This window comes from Balaenoptera physalus (assembly GCF_965194825.1).
Source record: "Balaenoptera physalus genome assembly, chromosome: 3".
NCBI lineage: Eukaryota > Metazoa > Chordata > Mammalia > Artiodactyla > Balaenopteridae > Balaenoptera > Balaenoptera physalus.
Genome location: NC_138890.1, coordinates 19,125,946 through 19,145,057, shown reverse-complemented (window position 1 = coordinate 19,145,057; position 19,112 = coordinate 19,125,946). Strand labels below are relative to the sequence as shown.

General features: G+C 42.3%; 1 protein-coding gene across 1 annotated transcript in view; it reads left to right on the top strand.

The window, feature by feature from the left end:
- GFPT2 (glutamine-fructose-6-phosphate transaminase 2) overlaps positions 1–19,112 on the top strand; it is a 47,565-nt gene that overhangs the window by 19,872 nt on the left and 8,581 nt on the right. The window contains exons 7-13 of the mRNA XM_082453481.1: positions 1,903–1,964; positions 7,903–7,982; positions 8,419–8,536; positions 14,302–14,465; positions 15,901–15,996; positions 16,076–16,173; positions 16,460–16,580. Of these exons, the coding sequence (XP_082309607.1) occupies positions 1,903–1,964; positions 7,903–7,982; positions 8,419–8,536; positions 14,302–14,465; positions 15,901–15,996; positions 16,076–16,173; positions 16,460–16,580 (739 nt within the window). The remainder of the gene's footprint in view (positions 1–1,902; positions 1,965–7,902; positions 7,983–8,418; positions 8,537–14,301; positions 14,466–15,900; positions 15,997–16,075; positions 16,174–16,459; positions 16,581–19,112) is intronic.

The window sequence follows — 19,112 nt, the reverse complement described above, 5'->3', positions numbered from 1 at the left end:
TTCAGTAAAGCAGTTATTCATCATGTGGGAGAAATGCCCACAAGTCCTTACTGAGTGGAGCTGGAAGGAAGGAAGAGGAAATAAAGACAGCAGGTGTGGACTTTTGAGAAGTTTGGTTGTAGAAGAAGAAGGGTGCAAAGAAATGGCCCAGTGAAGGGAGAGGGTTGCAGTTCTGAGGCAGGATTGTATTTTTGTGGTAGGAGATATCAGATCATGTCTGTGTGCTGAAATGAATGATCCAGGTGGGAGAAAGAGATTGGTGATGTCCCAGAGGGTTGGACCTATGGAACAAGGTCCCTGCAAAGGGGCACATGGTGGAGGGATTGTCCAAGAGAGACACCTCCTTGGAGGAGGAGGTAGAGCAGACCCAGGCCCTCCATGGGACGGTGGAGGGAGGAGGAGAGGGCTCCAGACTTCCTAGAATCCATCCTTCTGAGCATCAGAACTGTACAATAGCTCCCCTGAGATGGGGACAGCTTGGAGAGAGTGTTCAGGGCCGAGGATCTAGAACATCTGGGGTCAGAGGCTGCTTTGGGTACAACACTGTAGTTTAAAATATATGACCCTTTGGTGTTTTCAGTCTTTTTTTAAAAGTAAGTCAAACCCTTTGCCCTGTGACTCCCATTTTGGGGGACCTTAATTTAGAGGACATATTTATAAATAAAAGCCTGTCCCATAACTAATGTACAGTAAACCAATTTAGTTTTGCAGCATAGTACTTCCTCTTTTCCATTTGTAATTTTAAATTTTGGAAATGTCTCTCAGTGATGGCACTTTTAAACTTCAGCGATATATCTGAAGCAACACAGGGCTCTTTTTGGCAGAGAACGGGAAGAGTTTTTCTATTTAGTCCTACTTCATTGCTGACAAAACCAGCAGGGTGAATGTCAGGCTCCTCAGGTTCTGTCTAAAGCCCCTTCATTTTGGTCAGTTTGAAAGGCCCTTAGGGACCTGGAGATGCTGGCCCTGGGGTCTCTCTGGTTGTGTGACTGAGTTGGCAAACTGGCCATAGCATGAGGCCATGAGGTCTGCCTAGGTTTCCAAACCTTGGAAATCCAGATTTATAGCTGGCTGTACATAAAGTCAGGTAGGGTCATGGTTAGTACAGGATGGTCAGAATGTAGGAGAGAATTTTGCATTGAACTTTTAAATAGGAAGAGCATTTGGAGTCTTGAGTTAGGAGAACTATATTCTAACTCTGGTTTGTACAAACCAACAAGCTGAGGCACAGAGCACAAATGGCAGTCATTGCCATAGAAATAATAATTATAACAACTCATACTTCTGATGTGTCTCTATATGTCAGGCACTGTTCTAAGCACTTAAAATGCATTAGCTCACAGAAGCCATACAAGGTAGGACTATTCTCATTTCCATTCACCATGAGGCACAAAGAAGGCTGCAGTGATTGCCCAGTTAAGGGGTGGAGCCACGATTTGAACCCAGGCACTAACATGTGTTGAGCTAAACTTAGGTCGTGGATTAGCCCCTTTAATCCTCACAATTGCTCCCTGAGTAGGTACCATCCCTGAGGCCCAGGGCAGGACCCCTGGCTACGGTTCTCATTTCCTGAGGTTCTAACTGCAGCAGTCCACCCAGGTCATCACAGAGCTGGGAGCTGTTCCTTGTGGACCTGGACAGGGAGGTTTATATTGCTCACAATGAAATCCACAAGTTCTGTTCTTTGATACTTGATTGTGGTACTGCCTGTTTGTTTCACTTTCCCCTCCTGACATCACCCTGCGCAAGCTGTCCTATATTCAGCACCCTGAGTGAGTGACCCCAGGACTGCCCGCAGTGAAGAGGCTCCCAGGGAGAGCTGTCTGGGGTAGTGGGCTGAGGTGCAGCAACCTAGCTTAGCCAGAGTAAGTTGTTCCTCACTCTCCTTTCCCGTCTTTTCAGGAAGGCGCATTTGCATTGGTTTTCAAGAGCATCCACTACCCCGGAGAAGCCGTGGCCACAAGGTGAGACAGAAATCATTGACATTTCCAGTAACAAATAAATAAAATAAAATCACTTAGCTTGAGGCACAAGGGAGAGGTAGGGCCCCTGGCAAAACAGAAGGTGCTCACTCTATCTAAGGGACAACTGTGGCTTAGCCACAGAGAATGTACCCCACCATCTCTGTGGCTGGAGCTTCTGATTTTTTTAAAGAGAAACTAGAAAGTTGGATTTTTATTTGAAATCTCTACACTTTTTTTTTAGAAATTGACAACAAATTCAAACTAAAAATAAAGTTGTATAGCAAGGGCAGGTCCAGGTTTCAGGTCAACTTCAGAGATTCCCTTTAGAAAAAGCATGCAAAATTATGAACATGAAATTAGGAACAAAAATGAATGTTGATTTGAATCCAGTAAAGAAGAGGCCTTGAAGGCCAAGAGCTCAAGCTTTATCACCTTCATGCCAGGTGTGATCCAGGAATCAACTGAGAGGGCCTGGGTCAGCCCACATGTCCTTCTGTTAGAGCCCTGTGGCCCCCAGCAATGTGTGGATTCACACAAATGGGCATGTGAGTGCCATCCTATAATTTTATATTCAGATGGGTGGATTATCCACCCATCCGTCCATCTGTCCATCCACTCATTTGTCTATCTACCCATTTATCTGTCCATCTATCTATTCATGTCTATCCATCCATCAATCAATCTGACCATCTATCTACCCATCTATTTATCCATCCATCCAACTAATATTTGTTGAGTATTTACTGTGTACTGGGCCCTGGCGACCTAGTGACACCCAACCTGGTCCTACCCTTAAGGTAGTAGTCCCCAACCTTTTTGGCACCAGGGACCAGTTTCATGGAAGTCAGTTTTTCCACGGACTAGTGGCAGGGGGGATGGTTTCAGGATGATTCAAGCACATTACATTTATTGTGCACTTTATTTCTGTTATTATTACATTGTACAACTCACCATAATGCAGAATCGGTGGGAGCCCTGAGCTTGTTTTCACTTGCCACTCACCAATAGGGTTTATTTATTTATTTATTTTCTAATAGCTTCTTCTTTTTTTTTTTTTAAACATCTTTATTGGAGTATAATTGCTTTACAATGGTGTGTTAGTTTCTGCTTTATAACAAAGTGAATCAGTTATACATATACATATGTTCCCATATCTCTTCCCTCAGGCGTCTCCCTCCCTCCCACCCTCCCTATCCCACCCCTCTAGGTGGTCACAAACCACCGAGCTGATCTCCCTGTGCTATGCGGCTGCTTCCCACTAGCTATCTATTTTACATTTGGTAGTGTATATATGTCCATGCCACTCTCTCACCCTGTCACATCTTACCCCTCCCCCTCCCCGTATCCTCAAGTCCATTCTCTAGTAGGTCTGTGTCTTTATTCCCGTCTTGCCACTAGGCTCTTCATGACCTTTTTTTTTTTTTTTCCCTTAGATTCCATATATATGTGTTAGCATACTGTATTTGTTTTTCTCTTTCTGGCTTACTTCACTCTGTGTGACAGACTCTAGGTCCATCCACCTCACTACAAATACCTCCATTTCATTTCTTTTTATGGCTGAGTAATATTCCATTGTATATATGTGCCACATCTTCTTTATCCATTCATCCGATGATGGACACTTAGGTTGCTTCCATGTCCTGGCTATTGTAAATAGAGCTGCAATGAACATTTTGGTACATGACTCTTTTTGAATTATGGTTTTCTCAGGGTATATGCCCAGTAGTGGGATTGCTGGGTCGTATGGTAGTTCTATTTTTAGTTTTTTAAGGAACCTCCATACTGTTCTCCATAGTGGCTGTATCAATTTACATTCCCACCAACAGTGCAAGAGGGTTCCCTTTTCTCCACACCCTCTCCAGCATTTATTGTTTCTAGATTTTTTGATGATGGCCATTCTGACCGGTGTGAGATGATATCTCATTGTAGTTTTGATTTGCATTTCTCTAATGATTAATGATATTGAGCATTCTTTCATGTGTCTGTTGGCAATCTGTATATCTTCTTTGGAGAAATGTCTATTTAGGTCTTCTGCCCATTTTTGGATTGGGTTGTTTGTTTTTTTGTTATTGAGCTGCATGAGCTGCTTGTAAATCTTGGAGATTAATCCTTTGTCAGTTGCTTCATTTGCAAATATTTTCTCCCATTCTGAGGGTTGTCTTTTGGTCTTATTTATGGTTTCCTTTGCTGTGCAAAAAAAAAGCTTTTAAGTTTCATTAGGTCCCATTTGTTTATTTGTGTTTTTATTTCCATTTCTCTAGGAGCTGGGTCAAAAAGGATCTTGCTGTGATTTATGTCATAGAGTGTTCGGCCTATGTTTTCCTCTAAGCGTTTGATAGTGTCTGGCCTTACACTTAGGTCTTTAATCCATTTTGAGTTTATTTTTGTGTGTGGTGTTAGGGAGTGTTCTAATTTCATACTTTTACATGTACCTGTCCAGTTTTCCCAGCACCACTTATTGAAGAGGCTGTCTTTTCTCCACTGTATGTGCTTGCCTCCTTTATCAAAGATAAGGTGACCATATGTGCGTGGGTTTATCTCTGGGCTTTCTATCCTGTTCCATTGGTCTATGTTTCTGTTTTTGTGCCAGTACCAAACTGTCTTGATTACTGTAGCTTTGTAATATATTCTGAAGTCAGGGAGCCTGATTCCTCCAGCTCCATTTTTCGTTCTCAAGATTGCTTTGGCTATTCGGGGTCTTTTGTGTTTCCATAAAAATTGTGAAATTTTTTTGTTCTAGTTCTGTGAAAAATGCCAGCAGTAGTTTGATAGGGATTGCATTGAATCTGTAGATTGCTTTGGGTAGTAGAGTCATTTTCACAATGTTGATTCTTCCAATCCAAGAACATGGTATATCTCTCCATCTATTTGTATCATCTTTAATTTCTTTCATCAGTGTCTTATAATTTTCTGCATACAGGTCTTTTGTCTCCTTAGGTAGGTTTATTCCTAGATATTTTACTCTTTTTGTTGCAATGGTAAACGGGAGTGTTTTCTTAATTTCACTTTCAGATTTTTCATCATTAGTGTATAGGAATGCAAGAGATTTCTGTGCATTAATTTTGTATCCTGCTACTTTACCAAATTCATTGATTAGCTCTAGTAGTTTTCTGGTGGCAACTTTAGGATTCTCTATGTATAGTATCATGTCATCTGCAAACAGTGACAGCTTTACTTCTTCTTTTCCGATTTGGATTCCTCTTATTTCTTTTTCTTCTCTGATTGCTGTGGCTAACACTTCCAAAACTATGTTGAATAATAGTGGTGAGAGTGGGCAACCTTGTCTTGTTCTGATCTTAGTGGAAATGGTTTCAGTTTTTCACCATTGAGGACAATGTTGGCTGTGGGTTTGTCATATATGGCCTTTATTATGCTGAGGAAAGTTCCCTCTATGCCTACTTTCTCCAGGGCTTTTATCATAAATGGGTGTTGAATTTTGTCGAAAGCTTTCTCTGCATCTATTGAGATGATCATATGGTTTTTCTCCTTCAATTTGTTAATATGATGTATCACGTTGATTGATTGCGTATATTGAAGAATCCTTGCATTCCTGGAATAAACCCCACTTGATCATGTTGTATGATCCCTTTAATGTGCTGTTGGATTCTGTTTGCTAGTATTTTGTTGAGGATTTTTGCATCTATGTTCATCAGTGATATTGGCCTGTAGTTTTCTTTCTTTGTGACATCTTTGTCTGGTTTTGGTATCAGGGTGATGGTGGCCTCGTAGAATGAGCTGGGGAGTGTTCCTCCCTCTGCAATATTTTGGAAGAGTTTGAGAAGGATAGGTGTTAGCTCTTCTCTAAATGTTTGATAGAATTCGCCAGTGAAGCCATCTGGTCCTGGGCTTTTGTTTGTTGGAAGATTTTTAATCACAGTTTCAATTTCAGTGCTTGTGATTGGTCTGTTCATATTTTCTATTTCTTCCTGGTTCAGTCTCGGCAGGTTGTGCATTTCTAAGAATCTGTCCATTTCTTCCAGGTTGTCCATTTTATTGGCATAGAGTTGCTTGTAGTAATCTCTCATGATCGTTTGTATTTCTGCAGTGTCAGTGGTTACTTCTCCTTTTTCATTTCTAATTCTATTGATTTGAGTCTTCTCCCTTTTTCTCTTGATGAGTCTGGCTAATGGTTTATCAATTTTGTTTATCTTCTCAAAGAACCAGCTTTTAGTTTTATTGATCTTTGCTATTGTCTCCTTCATTTCTTTTTCATTTATTTCTGATCTGATCTTTATGATTTCTTTCCTTCTGCTAGCTTTGGGGTTTTTTTGTTCTTCTTTCTCTAATTGCTTTAGGTGCAAGGTTAAGTTGTTCATTTGAGATGTTTCCTGTTTCTTGATGTAGGCTTGTATTGCTATAAACTTCCCTCTTAGAACTGCTTTTGCTGCATCCCATAGGTTTTGGGTCGTCGTGTCTCCATTGTCATTTGTTTCTAGGTATTGTTTGATTTCCCCTTTGATTTCTTCAGTGATCACTTCGTTATTAAGTAGCGTATTGTGTAGCCTCCATGTGTTTGTATTTTTTACAGATCTTTTCCTGTAATTGATATCTAGTCTCATAGCGTTGTGGTCGGAAAAGATACTTGATACGATTTCAATTTTCTTAAATTTACCAAGGCTTGATTTGTGACCCAAGATATGATCTATCCTGGAGAATGTTCCATGAGCAACCAATTGGGTTTTGATATGAGTCTGCAAGCAGTTGATTTATTACAGTCTCTGTGCAGTCAAACCTCTCTGCTAATGATGATCTGTATTTGCAGCCACTCCCCAGCGCTAGCATCACCGCCTCAGCTCCATCTCAGATCATCAGGCATTAGGTTCTCATAAGGAGCTGGCAACCTAGATCCCTCGCGTGCGCAGTTCATAGTAGGGTTTGCACTCCTATGAGAATCTAATGCCACTGCTGATCTGACAGGAGGCAGAGCTCAGGCAGTAATGCGAATGATGGGGAGCGGCTGTAAATATAGATGAAGCTTTGCTCGCTTGCCTGCCCGCCACTCACAGCCTGCTGTGTTGTCTGGTTCCTATCAGGCCACGGATCAATACTGTGGCCCGGGGGTTGGGGACCCCTGCCTTAAGGACTGGACAGTTGTGCAGGAGGACAGAGCAGGGCAGAAGATGGTGATGCTCTGTGATGAGGGTTGGGAGGCAGTGCACACGGGGCCTAAGGGGAAGTAGGTGTCAGCCTGGGGAAGGCAGGCAGAGAAACCAGCGTGAGCAAAGGCAAGGAGCCCAGAGTGACTGTGGCGCTTTAAGGATCTGCAGTTAGGCCAGGATGGTGATGGGGAGGGGCACTGGTGGGACTTGAGGCTCTTCTAGTCTCAGTGTGTGCTTACTGACACCTTTTGTGTGCCAGGCATGGGTGACAAGAGCGAACAAGATTGTAGGGACACTGCCCTATGAAACTCGAGAGCTGGTGGGGAGTGGGGAGGTGGGCAGAGGCCCAGCTCTGCAGGATCTAGGTTGCCCTGTGGTTGCAGGCTTCATTGTGAAGGCACTGGGGAGCCACTGAGAATGCACCTGTGGACCAGACTGTCATAGAATCTAGGCAGGAAATTATGTGAATATATTATGATTTTATTTTTTTCTGGGACAGGAACTAATTTACCATTTGGAATTTAAGTCTTTCAAATCATAGAATTATAAAATGCCAGTTGGTCCCTATCAAATTTTGAAACTCCTTTTAAAATCTATTATCATGTTATTACTAGTTTGCAGAAGAAGATAGTGTGAAGAAGCAGTAAAGCTTTACTTTTCTAAATTGTCTATAATTAGTGGCTCTATAACTTCTGGGACAATCTTTGGGATGTCTTGGGAGCACTTTGCACTGGGGACAGGGCTAGATGCGGGGACCCTCTCTTCAGTGCTCAGAGGACATCCAGCCCGGCCCAGGGTGTCAAGGCAATGGGTAACTCGAGTCCCTGTTGTCCCTACAGGAGAGGCAGCCCCCTGCTCATTGGAGTGAGGAGCAAATACAAACTCTCCACAGAACAGATCCCCATCTTATACAGGACACGTAAGTTTCTTGAGAAGGACGTGAACAGCGCAGCACTGTTCTGGTGCCGGCAGCTCCCCTCAGAGGCAGGATGCCTTCCTTCACTCTGCTAGGGCCAGGTCCAAAAGGTTTCCATGCAACTGGGACTTGGCTCCATTTTTTCAAAAGCTTTTTCTTGTGGATATTTTCAAATACATACCAAGTTGAGGGAGCTGCTGCTGTGGTTCTGTTATATAAAGGCACCTGTGCCCTGATTGGAGTGTTGATTTGGTTTGTTTTGTTAATAGCCGATTCAGTGCTCTTACTATTTGGGGATCTTTTACACAATTTGGCTGATGCAGCCAAAGCTAAAAATTGCACATTTCTCCCACACATATTCAAAGGGGAAGTTGGCTTCTTCGTGTTGTTCCAAGAAAATAGTCTAACGGGATTTGTGATGCTTTCCTTCATTTGCTAGGCAATATTGAGAATGTGAAGAATATCTGTAAAACAAGGATGAAGAGGCTGGACAGCTCGACCTGCCTTCATGCTGTAGGCGATAAAGCAGTGGAATTCTTCTTTGCTTCTGATGCAAGGTAGCTACACCTTGTTTCCTTTCTTTCCTAGGATTATGTAATCAAGAATGACTGGCTAAACACCCCCATTTCTTACTTACTCCCCCATTTGAGCTGTTTTCTCAAGGGTCAGCAAGGGGAAGCGGTGATGGCAGATTTCAGCTCTCGGTGGCCCTCCTGAGGGAATCCTTGCCCAGTGAGCACTTTTTACATGGCTGTCATCAGCAGCCCTGGTGGCCAAAGGCAAGGGCTACTGATCTACACAATGTTTTGGGCCTGTACAGAATAAATGAATTAGTTGCCAACATTTTAAAATTGGGAAATTTCCCATAAAAATCTGTATTTCTAGCTTTTCTAAAAACCCAGCAGATCTGAGCACACCAGACTGCTCCCCACAGGCCTCTTTGGGGCCATTCAAAGTCTGCTCCCTTTAGATGGGGCAAGTGTCTCTAGACCTTTGGTCCTTCCTGAACCTTGCCTGCCTTTGCCAGAGTTCTGACCTTTGATAAAAGACAGAGCCAAGATTGAGGGTTTTGGTCCAGTAGATTCCAAAGTCCATGTTCGCATCAATACACCAAACAGTAATTCTGAAATTTGAGAAAGTCGGCTTCATGCCCCTTTTAGTACAAAAAAATGTATACACACACAGAGAAAAGACCAAAACACTTTCCTGCTAATTGAAATAGAAAACCACCATAAACACCACAATTACTACCTCCTTTATCCAAACCTTTATTATGCCTCTTTCCCACCAGCCTCTGGTAAGGCCTTGCTGTGAAGCAGGGAGGACACCAGGTGAGGTCTCCTGGGACACATGAAGTAACGAGAACCTACAGCCCAGGCTGCAAGGCCTATTTCAGCCCACAGCCAGCATTGTACTTAATGCTGATAGGAAAGGTCAGCATTTCCCAAACTGTGTTCCTTAGGGCACCATTTCAATGAGAAGCTAATATTATTTCAGTGATTCTAGGACATGCAATTATTCTATAGATTTTAGCCTCTGTAAGTGGCATCTGGCAATTATAATTTGCTACAGTTTTTATATACTTCTTAGAAGTATATAAAATAATCACGATCTTAAGATCAATGTTACCACTCTATGACATAAATCACAGCAAGATCCTTTTTGACCCACCTCCTAGAGAAATGGAAATATAAACAAAAATAAACAAATGGGACCTAATGAAACTTAAAAGCTTTTGCACAGCAAAGGAAACCATAAACAAGACCAAAAGACAACCCTCAGAATGGGAGAAAATATTTGCAAATGAAGCAACTGACAAAGGATTAATCTCCAAGAATTACAAGCAGCTCATGCAGCTCAATAACAAAAAAACAAACAACCCAATCCAAAAATGGGCAGAAGACCTAAATAGACATTTCTCCAAAGAAGATATACAGATTGCCAACAGACACATGAAAGAATGCTCAATATCATTAATCATTAGAGAAATGCAAATCAAAACTACAATGAGATATCATCTCACACCGGTCAGAATGGCCATCATCAAAAAATCTAGAAACAATAAATGCTGGAGAGGGTGTGGAGAAAAGGGAACCCTCTTGCACTGTTGGTGGGAATGTAAATTGATACAGCCACTATGGAGAACAGTATGGAGGTTCCTTCAAAAACTAAAACTAGAACTACCATACGACCCAGCAATCCCACTACTGGGCATATACCCTGAGAAAACCATAATTCAAAAAGAGTCATGTACCAAAATGTTCATTGCAGCTCTATTTACAATAGCCAGGACATGGAAGCAACCTAAGTGTCCATCATCGGATGAATGGATAAAGAAGATGTGGCACATATATACAATGGAATATTACTCAGCCATAAAAAGAAATGAAATGGAGGTATTTGTAGTGAGGTGGATGGACCTAGAGTCTGTCATACAGAGTGAAGTAAGTCCGAAAGAGAAAAACAAATACCGTATGCTAACACATATATATGGAATCTAAGAAAAAAAACAAAAGGTCATGAAGAACCTAGGGATAAGATGGGAATAAAGACACAGACCTACTAGAGAATGGACTTGAGGATATGGGGAGGGGGAAGGGTAAGCTGGGACAAAGTGAGAGAGTGGCATGGACATATATACACTACCAAACGTAAAATAGATAGCTAGTGGGAAGCAGCCGCATAGCACAGGGAGATCAGCTCGGTGGTTTGTGACCACCTAGAGGGGTAGGATAGGGAGGGTGGGAGGGAGGGAGACGCCTGAGGGAAGAGATATGGGAACATATGTATATGTATAACTGATTCACTTTGTTATAAAGCAGAAACTAACACACCATTGTAAAGCAATTATACTCCAATAAAGCTGTTAAAAAAAAAAAAAAATTCAGAGGACAAGTCACAGAGAAACTTGTCTTTGACCTGAACTTGAGTTTCCATTAAGATTGCAATGCAGGGATATTACACATGAAGGTAATCACATAAACTTACTATACTGAAACTTGCAGAGGTTATGAGTGTTGTTCAAGATCCCACAGCAAGTGCATTGTGGAATCAGAATTTTAAGTGATGCCTAATGAACTAAAAACAAACAAACAAAAAAACTAGCCCTTTCTGTGATACCATGTTGCCTTTGAAGTAGTTTTTTTGGTGGGTTGGTAGAAACTGGTTCCAGTGTTTCTTGCAGGAATGACTAGTTCTGTCCCCCCACGGCCCCTCACCCCCGAGTTGATCCACAAAGTTTCCTTTAGAATGGACTTGGTAAAATGCAGACATACAAGTATTCATGACGCCTGTGTCCAATCATTTCTCCTGCCATTGCCTACTTCACTTCTAGGATTATATGAACAATTCACTGTCTTGAATATGCTTTTCCCTCCTCCAAGAATTCCTTTCTCCCTATGGGGCACCTGGGAAACCCACTTCATTTTTCAAAACTCAATTTACATATTATGTCTTTTGTGCACTCTTCTTTTTAGTGTTGTGATCACACGCCCCTTTTTGCTGCCCTTGCACTTCTGCATGCCTGATTGTTGCACTCGCTACACTGTATTGTAATTGTATTTTTTACATATCTCTGTCTTCTCCTGGGCAACATTCCTTGGGGCCAGGGACTACCTTTTTTCATCTATTGATGTTGCCTTAGCATGTTACTTGTTGTGAAGTAGTTAGTTATAAAAATGAGATTTGATTACATTGAAAATTGTTATGTAAAAAAAAAAAAAAAACAATGTTACCTTATATTCAATGAAGTATGGTAGATGTTTCTCAAAAAAAAAAAAAAAAGACAAATGCTTGAAAGGAGATTAAAGAATTATTTGTAGGCAATACAATTATATACTTTAAAAATCCACCTGAAAGGCTGTTAGAAGTAATACTCATGGCTGGTCAGAGTATAAAGGTGTAGAAATTCGACATTCCAGCAGTAGCCACTTTGCTGTCAGCTCAGTGAGGTGGGTGGTAGGGGACCACATCTCTCCTGTTCCCCTTCATGTCTCCACAAGTGACTGGCACAGTAGGCTCTCAGCAAACCTTTGTTGAACTAAAAAAGCAATCTATTTACCACAGCTGAAAAAAAAGTTTTAATCCCTTAAAATAAATTTAAATAAAAATAGTCGAAGAACCTGTTTGGAGAAGACTACAGAAGTTTACCATGAGAAATAAGAAGAGATTTGAATAAAGGGAGAGATTCCACATTCCTTGGTAAGAAGCCTTAATATTATTCTGAAAACATTAATTGGTTTAAAGTTAATTTAATAATTAAAAATTATTTTTGAAGATATTGACTCTTCTTAATCTGTAAATTCGATGCTATAATTAAAATCCCTGACATTATTTTGTTTGTTTAGGTTTTTGGAACTTAATAAAGTGATTCTATAATGTATTGCGTGTAGATGAAAAAGCATATATTGAAAAATAAGAGTGACAAAGGTGACCCTCTCAGGTACGAAGGCACATAGAGCTCTCGTGACAACAGTGGCCAGCATTGCTGTGCACTTACGGCTGCACAGTGTGCTGAGGGCTTCACCAAGACTATCCCATTTAATAATCACAACAAACCTCTGGTGAAGGCACACTGGTCATCTCCCAGTTTAAAGCAGAGGAACCCGAGACGGGCTCAGAGGGGTCATGTCTGTGTTGGCCGAGGGCACAGGCTGGTAAGAGACAGGGATGAGGATTCCACCTCAGGTCTAATTCCTGGGCCAGTAATTTTGATGACTGCCATGCATTTTGTAAATTAAAACAGTAATTATATTTAAACATGCAGATGTACACACACATGTGAATACAAACACGTATTAAGCACTGTCTGAAGGACAGTACAACGTAAGTAGCATTTATCTGCTGGAGATTGAATCGGGCCGTTTTTACTTCTTCCTCTTGTTGCCTGTGTTTTCTGCTTTTTATTCAAAGAATGTCTATTGTTGAAAATATTTTTTCCAGTGCAGTGGCTTTCCGTCCTTCTTTGTCTTTCTTCCCTAGGATCTGGAGACACCTCTCTTAGAGCCATAGAACTTGATTATTTCTCTTTTTAACTTTGCATCAGGAGTTTTAAATGCTCATTTTTCTGCACAGGGCACATGTTGGTGTAGCACTTGGTAGAATGAGAGTTTTTTTCTCCCATGGTCCTTCAGGTACCACCTTCATGGCTTTTACCATATCTATGTACCACCTGTACTATTGATTACCTAACTTTCTTTTTCATTTACCAACTTTTCTAACAATTTTATTTTTAAAAGAAACTTTCCGTTTCCATCTCAAGGGAAAAATCATTATTTCCACACAGAGAAAGTTACTATAAAAATAAACACAATGACTGCACATTTCATTAGTGGATAGATCTTATAGTTTGATTTTAAGTCACCCCCCCTTTTTCTTGCTTTGTGTGTGTGTGTGTGTGTGTGTGTGTGTGTGTAAGAAAAGGAGTCATCTGTCCTAATGAGTTTCCCACTATATGGATTTTGTTGAATGTCTCCTCCATGTTCTTCTGTTCACCGTATTTCCTGCAAACAGAAGTTTACAGGTGTCTAGAAGCTTGATCTTCAGGTTTGATTTTTTTTTTTTTTTTGGCAAGACTATTTAATAGGTAGTGTGTCCTTCCATCAGGAGGCACTGTGTCTCATTGTCTTTTTGTAGTACTGTTAAAATCGAACAGGGAGTTCAAAGATCAGGAGCCTTATCCATCCATTATAAAGCTGCTCTTAGCTTTTCATTTCTTCATTTCATTAGCCACTGATGGACCTTGATTAGGGCTACTAATGATTAGGAATTCATAAGTTGATTATTATAATTCTATCATTCCTTCTTTATTAGCTATATTTCACCTATAAAGAGAAACTTGCCTTCATAAACTGTGGTTATTCTGAAAGGTCATTTGGAAAGGCAAGATAAATGTTTCATTCTTTCCCTTTATGATTCAGAATGTGTTGGTTCCTGAGCATTCTCCAAAGGTGACATTGTTTGGATCCTGATTCGAGGAAAGCAATTATAAAAGGACATCTATGCAATTACTGGGGAAATTTGAACATACTGGATACTTGATGTTATGAAGGAATAACTATTACTCTTAGACGTGATAATGGTATTATAGTAGGGTGAAAAATAATCCTTGTCTTTTAGAGCTATAAGCTAAAAGGTTTACAGATGATTTGATGTCTGGGACTGGCTTCAAAATAGTTCTGGGTGGAGGGGAGGGGCGGAAGGTATGAATCAATGTTTATATGCCGTATCCTAAAATGCTATTCAGTGTTACTGATATGGACCCACATCTTGTAACTGTCAAGGACAGGCCCCATCTCTGACACCCATATTTTCCCTGCTCCAGCGCTATCATAGAACACACCAACCGGGTCATCTTCCTTGAGGATGATGACATTGCTGCAGTGGCTGATGGGAAACTCTCTATTCACCGGGTCAAGCGTTCGGCTAGTGATGACCCATCTCGAGCCATACAGACCTTGCAGATGGAATTGCAGCAAATCATGAAAGGCAGGTGTCCTCTGAGGGTCCCTGTGCAGCAGCCTCATGGGGCAGGTGCTCTGTGGGGGAGTTCCTGAGAATCTCTGCCCTGTCATGGATGGGCACTACAGCCTTCCTGCCTGCTGTGAGCACCGGAGTGGGGCTGCAGGTGGTCTGTGGTTCGTACATCTCAGGGGATGTGGGGCGCCTGGCCTGGCTACTCCAAAGGGGGCTTCTGACCATGTCCCGGCACCAGGTCTCCCTGCTTGAACTGACCCCAGTCCATCAACTACCTCCCTTTACATATTCTCTGGGACACATTCCTACACCCCAGGCATCATTTCTTCTCTGGATGAGAGGCCTGCAGTAACGGGGGTCTGTGGACTACTTTCTCCTTGTGAGGGGAGCCTATCTTCCTGCACCCACACTTGTGTCCCTACACCCTCCTCTCCACAGGGCAGCCTGGGTAAACGTATAAGAATGTGAATCATACCCTCTTATCCTGCTGTGTAAAGCCCTCCAGTGGCTTCCCACTGTTCTTAGCATAAAACCCACACTCCCTGCCACAGCCCACAGCCATCCACACGCAGCCTGGCCCCACCTTGCACAACCTTTCCCCACTGTGCCCCTCCCCACCCACCCTGGCTGCCTCACTGTTACTCAGACAGGCGGAGTGCTTGCTCCCCTGGGGGTCATTGCACTCACTCAGCTTCGCACAGGACCAGCTCCTTTTGATCATCTCCCCTGAAACATCACCCCCTCAGAGAGCCCTTCCCTGGTCCGTATCTGCAATGGCCCAACCCCTCCTCACTTGCTCTGTTTGCTTCATGGCACTCTTTCTACAAGTTCTCTGCCGAGGGCAGCAGACAGGGACACTGTGATGCTTGGCATCATGTGTGTGTGTATCCCAGAGGACACTCCCGCCCTGTCTGTGGACACCTGTTGACAGGCATCAGGCACAGCACCTGTCGGGGGTCTTAGATGTCATCTGGTTTCATTCACATCAGAGCCCTAGAAATATGTGGCTGAAAAGATTTTTTGTTTTTTGTTTTAATACAGAGTATAGGAGGGTATTTGGATGAAAAAAATTGCCTATTTCCTTAGGCTCGCTTAATTTGTACTTCCCTAAGTAGGTGGGTGTTAGGAAGTAAAGCATTTTACTTTCCTCTGGCCTTGCTAAGAAGAGCGTGGCCCAGAAAGGCCAGCCATGCATTTGTTACTTACATCCCTCCCTTCCTCAAGTTGCGGGATCTGATATGCACATTGAAGATAATAATCATACCTTACCTGGCTTGTCACCATGAGTATCAGGTGGGACAATACCTAGAGACACCTTTTGTAATCTGCAGTAGCCTTTACATGTGTCTCTGTGACTAACTGCATAACAACTGCTCTTGATTAAAAGCTAAGCAGTGAAAGTGTAACAAAATTAAAATTGACATCCTGTTGATGTTTTTTTGACCAGGTAACTTCAGTGCATTTATGCAGAAGGAGATATTTGAACAGCCAGAATCAGTTTTCAATACCATGAGAGGTCGGGTGAATTTTGAGACCAACACAGGTAATCCCTCATCCGAGCCCTGGGCCAATGCACAATCCCTGTCTCGTGTCAGCATTAACACACTGCATGTGTCCTACAGTGCTTCTGGGCGGCTTGAAGGACCACTTGAAGGAGATCAGACGATGCCGACGGCTCATCGTGATTGGCTGTGGAACTAGCTACCATGCTGCTGTGGCTGTAAGTGCAACATGCTGGGCCCTTGATAGTGCCTGGGAGGCAGTGTTGGCTAGGACAAGATGAGTCTTAAATGCTGTCATGCATTTGGCCTTCCAAATTTGGTGCCATGAGCCAGTATGAGAACTGGCATGGAGCCCTTTCTCCTGCAGTTTGGCCTGTGAATGCCTGAAGTTCCCTGCTCACCTGGACGCAGAGGTGCCATTTCATAAACTGTCTTAGAAGCCCAGCCGCCTTTGTCCCTGTGGTGTTCATGACTGACTTTAGTCCCCATTCTTGTTGGCTTCAGACGCGGCAAGTTTTGGAGGAACTGACCGAGCTCCCAGTGATGGTTGAACTTGCTAGTGATTTTCTGGACAGGAACACACCTGTGTTCAGGGATGACGTTTGCTTTTTCATAAGCCAGTCAGGTAAGGGTTACAGGTTTTCATTAGTTCATCTCAGGGCTCTGTCCTCTCGGTGACACACCATGCAGCTCCCTCCCTCCTTCATCGTATGAAGTTCTCTGCACACAGACCATGTGCCACAATCTCTCATGCACAGGGTCATTCAACCCTCAGAGCCATCAGCTACTGTCCCATTTTATGGGGAGGGCCATGCAGCCAGGTTCTCCCTCCTCCTGCTGTTCCAAGTCCAGGACTCAAGGGACCACTCACCGAGATACTCAGAAATGTGTGCTGGGTTTAAATTAGAGGGGAGCTTAATTCTGCTGGTTGAGAGTCACTTCAAGAACTGTGTGGGCACCATACAGTGCTCACGCAACCCAACAGTGGGAGGCATGGAGAGACACTACTCAGGCGTAGAGAGCCCAGGCTACCCTCAGCTCAGGAAACCCTGCCTGGGTGGCATTCTAACACTAGGCTTGGGTGTTTGCTCCAGCTCAAGGCAGGACGGAGGGTCAGGGAGATGATCCATGGCCATGTGCTTGGAGTCCCCATGAGCTCTGGGAGGATTTTTATAACACTGAATTATGGAAAATCCCAAACTTTTATAAAAGAGAGACTTGCATAAAGAAGCACCTAGGCTCAGCAGTTATGTTATGGAATAACTCACCCATCTTGTGTCATCATATCCACTTTAACCCCTCCCCTTCACTGGGTTATTTTAAAGTCAGTCTCAGACATCATGTTATCTCATCCATAAATATTTCAGAACGTATCTCTAAATGATAAAAGAAAAAATATCACACCAATGTCATTATCACAGTTGAAACATTAACAGCGATACCCTAATATCTTTTTATACTGCTTTCATTATGAATTTTCAATACCATTTCCATTTCAGTAACAAGCTAAGAAAAACTAACACAGACACACCCACCATCTAGCTGACCACCTCATACCCAGGTGCTGCCCTCTGACTTCAGTTGCCACTGTTACCTTTGGGTTTACAATCCCGTCAGAGCCTAAAAATGTTTCATGAATTGGTGGAAGCCACTAACCAAAGAACAGAGGTGGTTTTAATGTGAAAATAATGCAGTGGCACCTCCTGAGTGACTTCATAGAAGGGGTTTAAAGTTTCATTTTGTTCAGCCCTTTACATTAAATTTTTTTTAACTGTATCAAAAATGGGGGCGTTGCCGATGAAGATAGAGCTCCCCCGCTCCCATAGGCGCCGAGGAAAGGCCGTGTGGCACCCCAGTGCACTAGACGCAAGTCTGAGCAGAAACAGGAGAGGAGAATTGGGCCATAGTAGCACCAGCCTGCACTGCAGAGAAGTTAGGACAGCACAGCCAAGAGTGGTGGCTGTGTGAACATTGAATGTTTGGTTTTATGTTCTGGATCATATTTAATTTACCTTGAGTTCTTTAGGACTTACAAACATAGGAAGTTTGTACTGGTTTATGCATGAACCTATTTAACCTTTTTTATAAAAATAATTTGAGTACACACTAGGACAAGAAATGTTTTCCTTTAAAACAAGATCTGTTTGAGAAACACCATTTAGGGGCATTCTTGCTTTTTAACTTAAATCTCAGCCCATTCTGAATAACGCAGTTTAGAGTCCGAGAAAAGGCACTGGGAGCCAGGCCCACTCTATCACCCACAGCTACTTGGCCTTGAGTGAGTGAGGCGTTGATTTCCTCCATCTCTGAGTACCTCATCCTCAAGGGAAAATGGGGATGACACCCCCTACAGAGTTGTCATGAGAGTTCAGTGAGACAGTGGATAAGCAAGCACTCGCCACATAAATAGTAGCAAAGTCGTGAATCTGAGAATCAGCCAGGGCACAAGGCCAGACTGTAGTGTGTTGAATAGGAAATGGGAAGTGAGAAAGTGGAGGAGTATGTATAAACCACTCTGTCTTAATATTCAAGAGAAATTAGATTAGAGAAGAGCCAGGACAAGAGAATCTTGAGCCATTTTTAGAAAAAATAATCACATATTTTTCCTGAAAACATCAATTGTAGAACTTAAATGTTCTATTCAACACTTAATCATGAACAAACTTTTAATAAATTCCTTCCACATTAGTTCCACTTACTAATCAGCTTTCATCTTCTAGTTACATAAATGATCACAATGAACCACATTAATTGCATTACTAAACACCCAAGTGATCGAGTGACTCCCATATGCCTGTGCTGTCAGGGTCCCCACGTGGAGGCCCCATCCAGTTGAACAGTTTACCAACTTTCATGAGAAAGGTCTTAACATCCCCTAGAACATGCACTTCACACTGAGTGGTAAAATGAGAAGTGATAAATTAATTTCAACCTTCAAATTCAAATCCCTATGAATGTTTTATTTTCCTATTTACTTTTAAACCTGAAGAACTTTCCTTTTTCAAGATCTAAGTGCTAACTGTGTTTTTGGCATTCATAGCCCTTGAATAAAGAACATCTTACATAAAAAAAAAAAAAAAGAATCAACCAGAAAAATTGTTGAGCATGCATTTTCCTTTCTGAGCACACACCAACTGTGTCTGGACATCAATTTCTG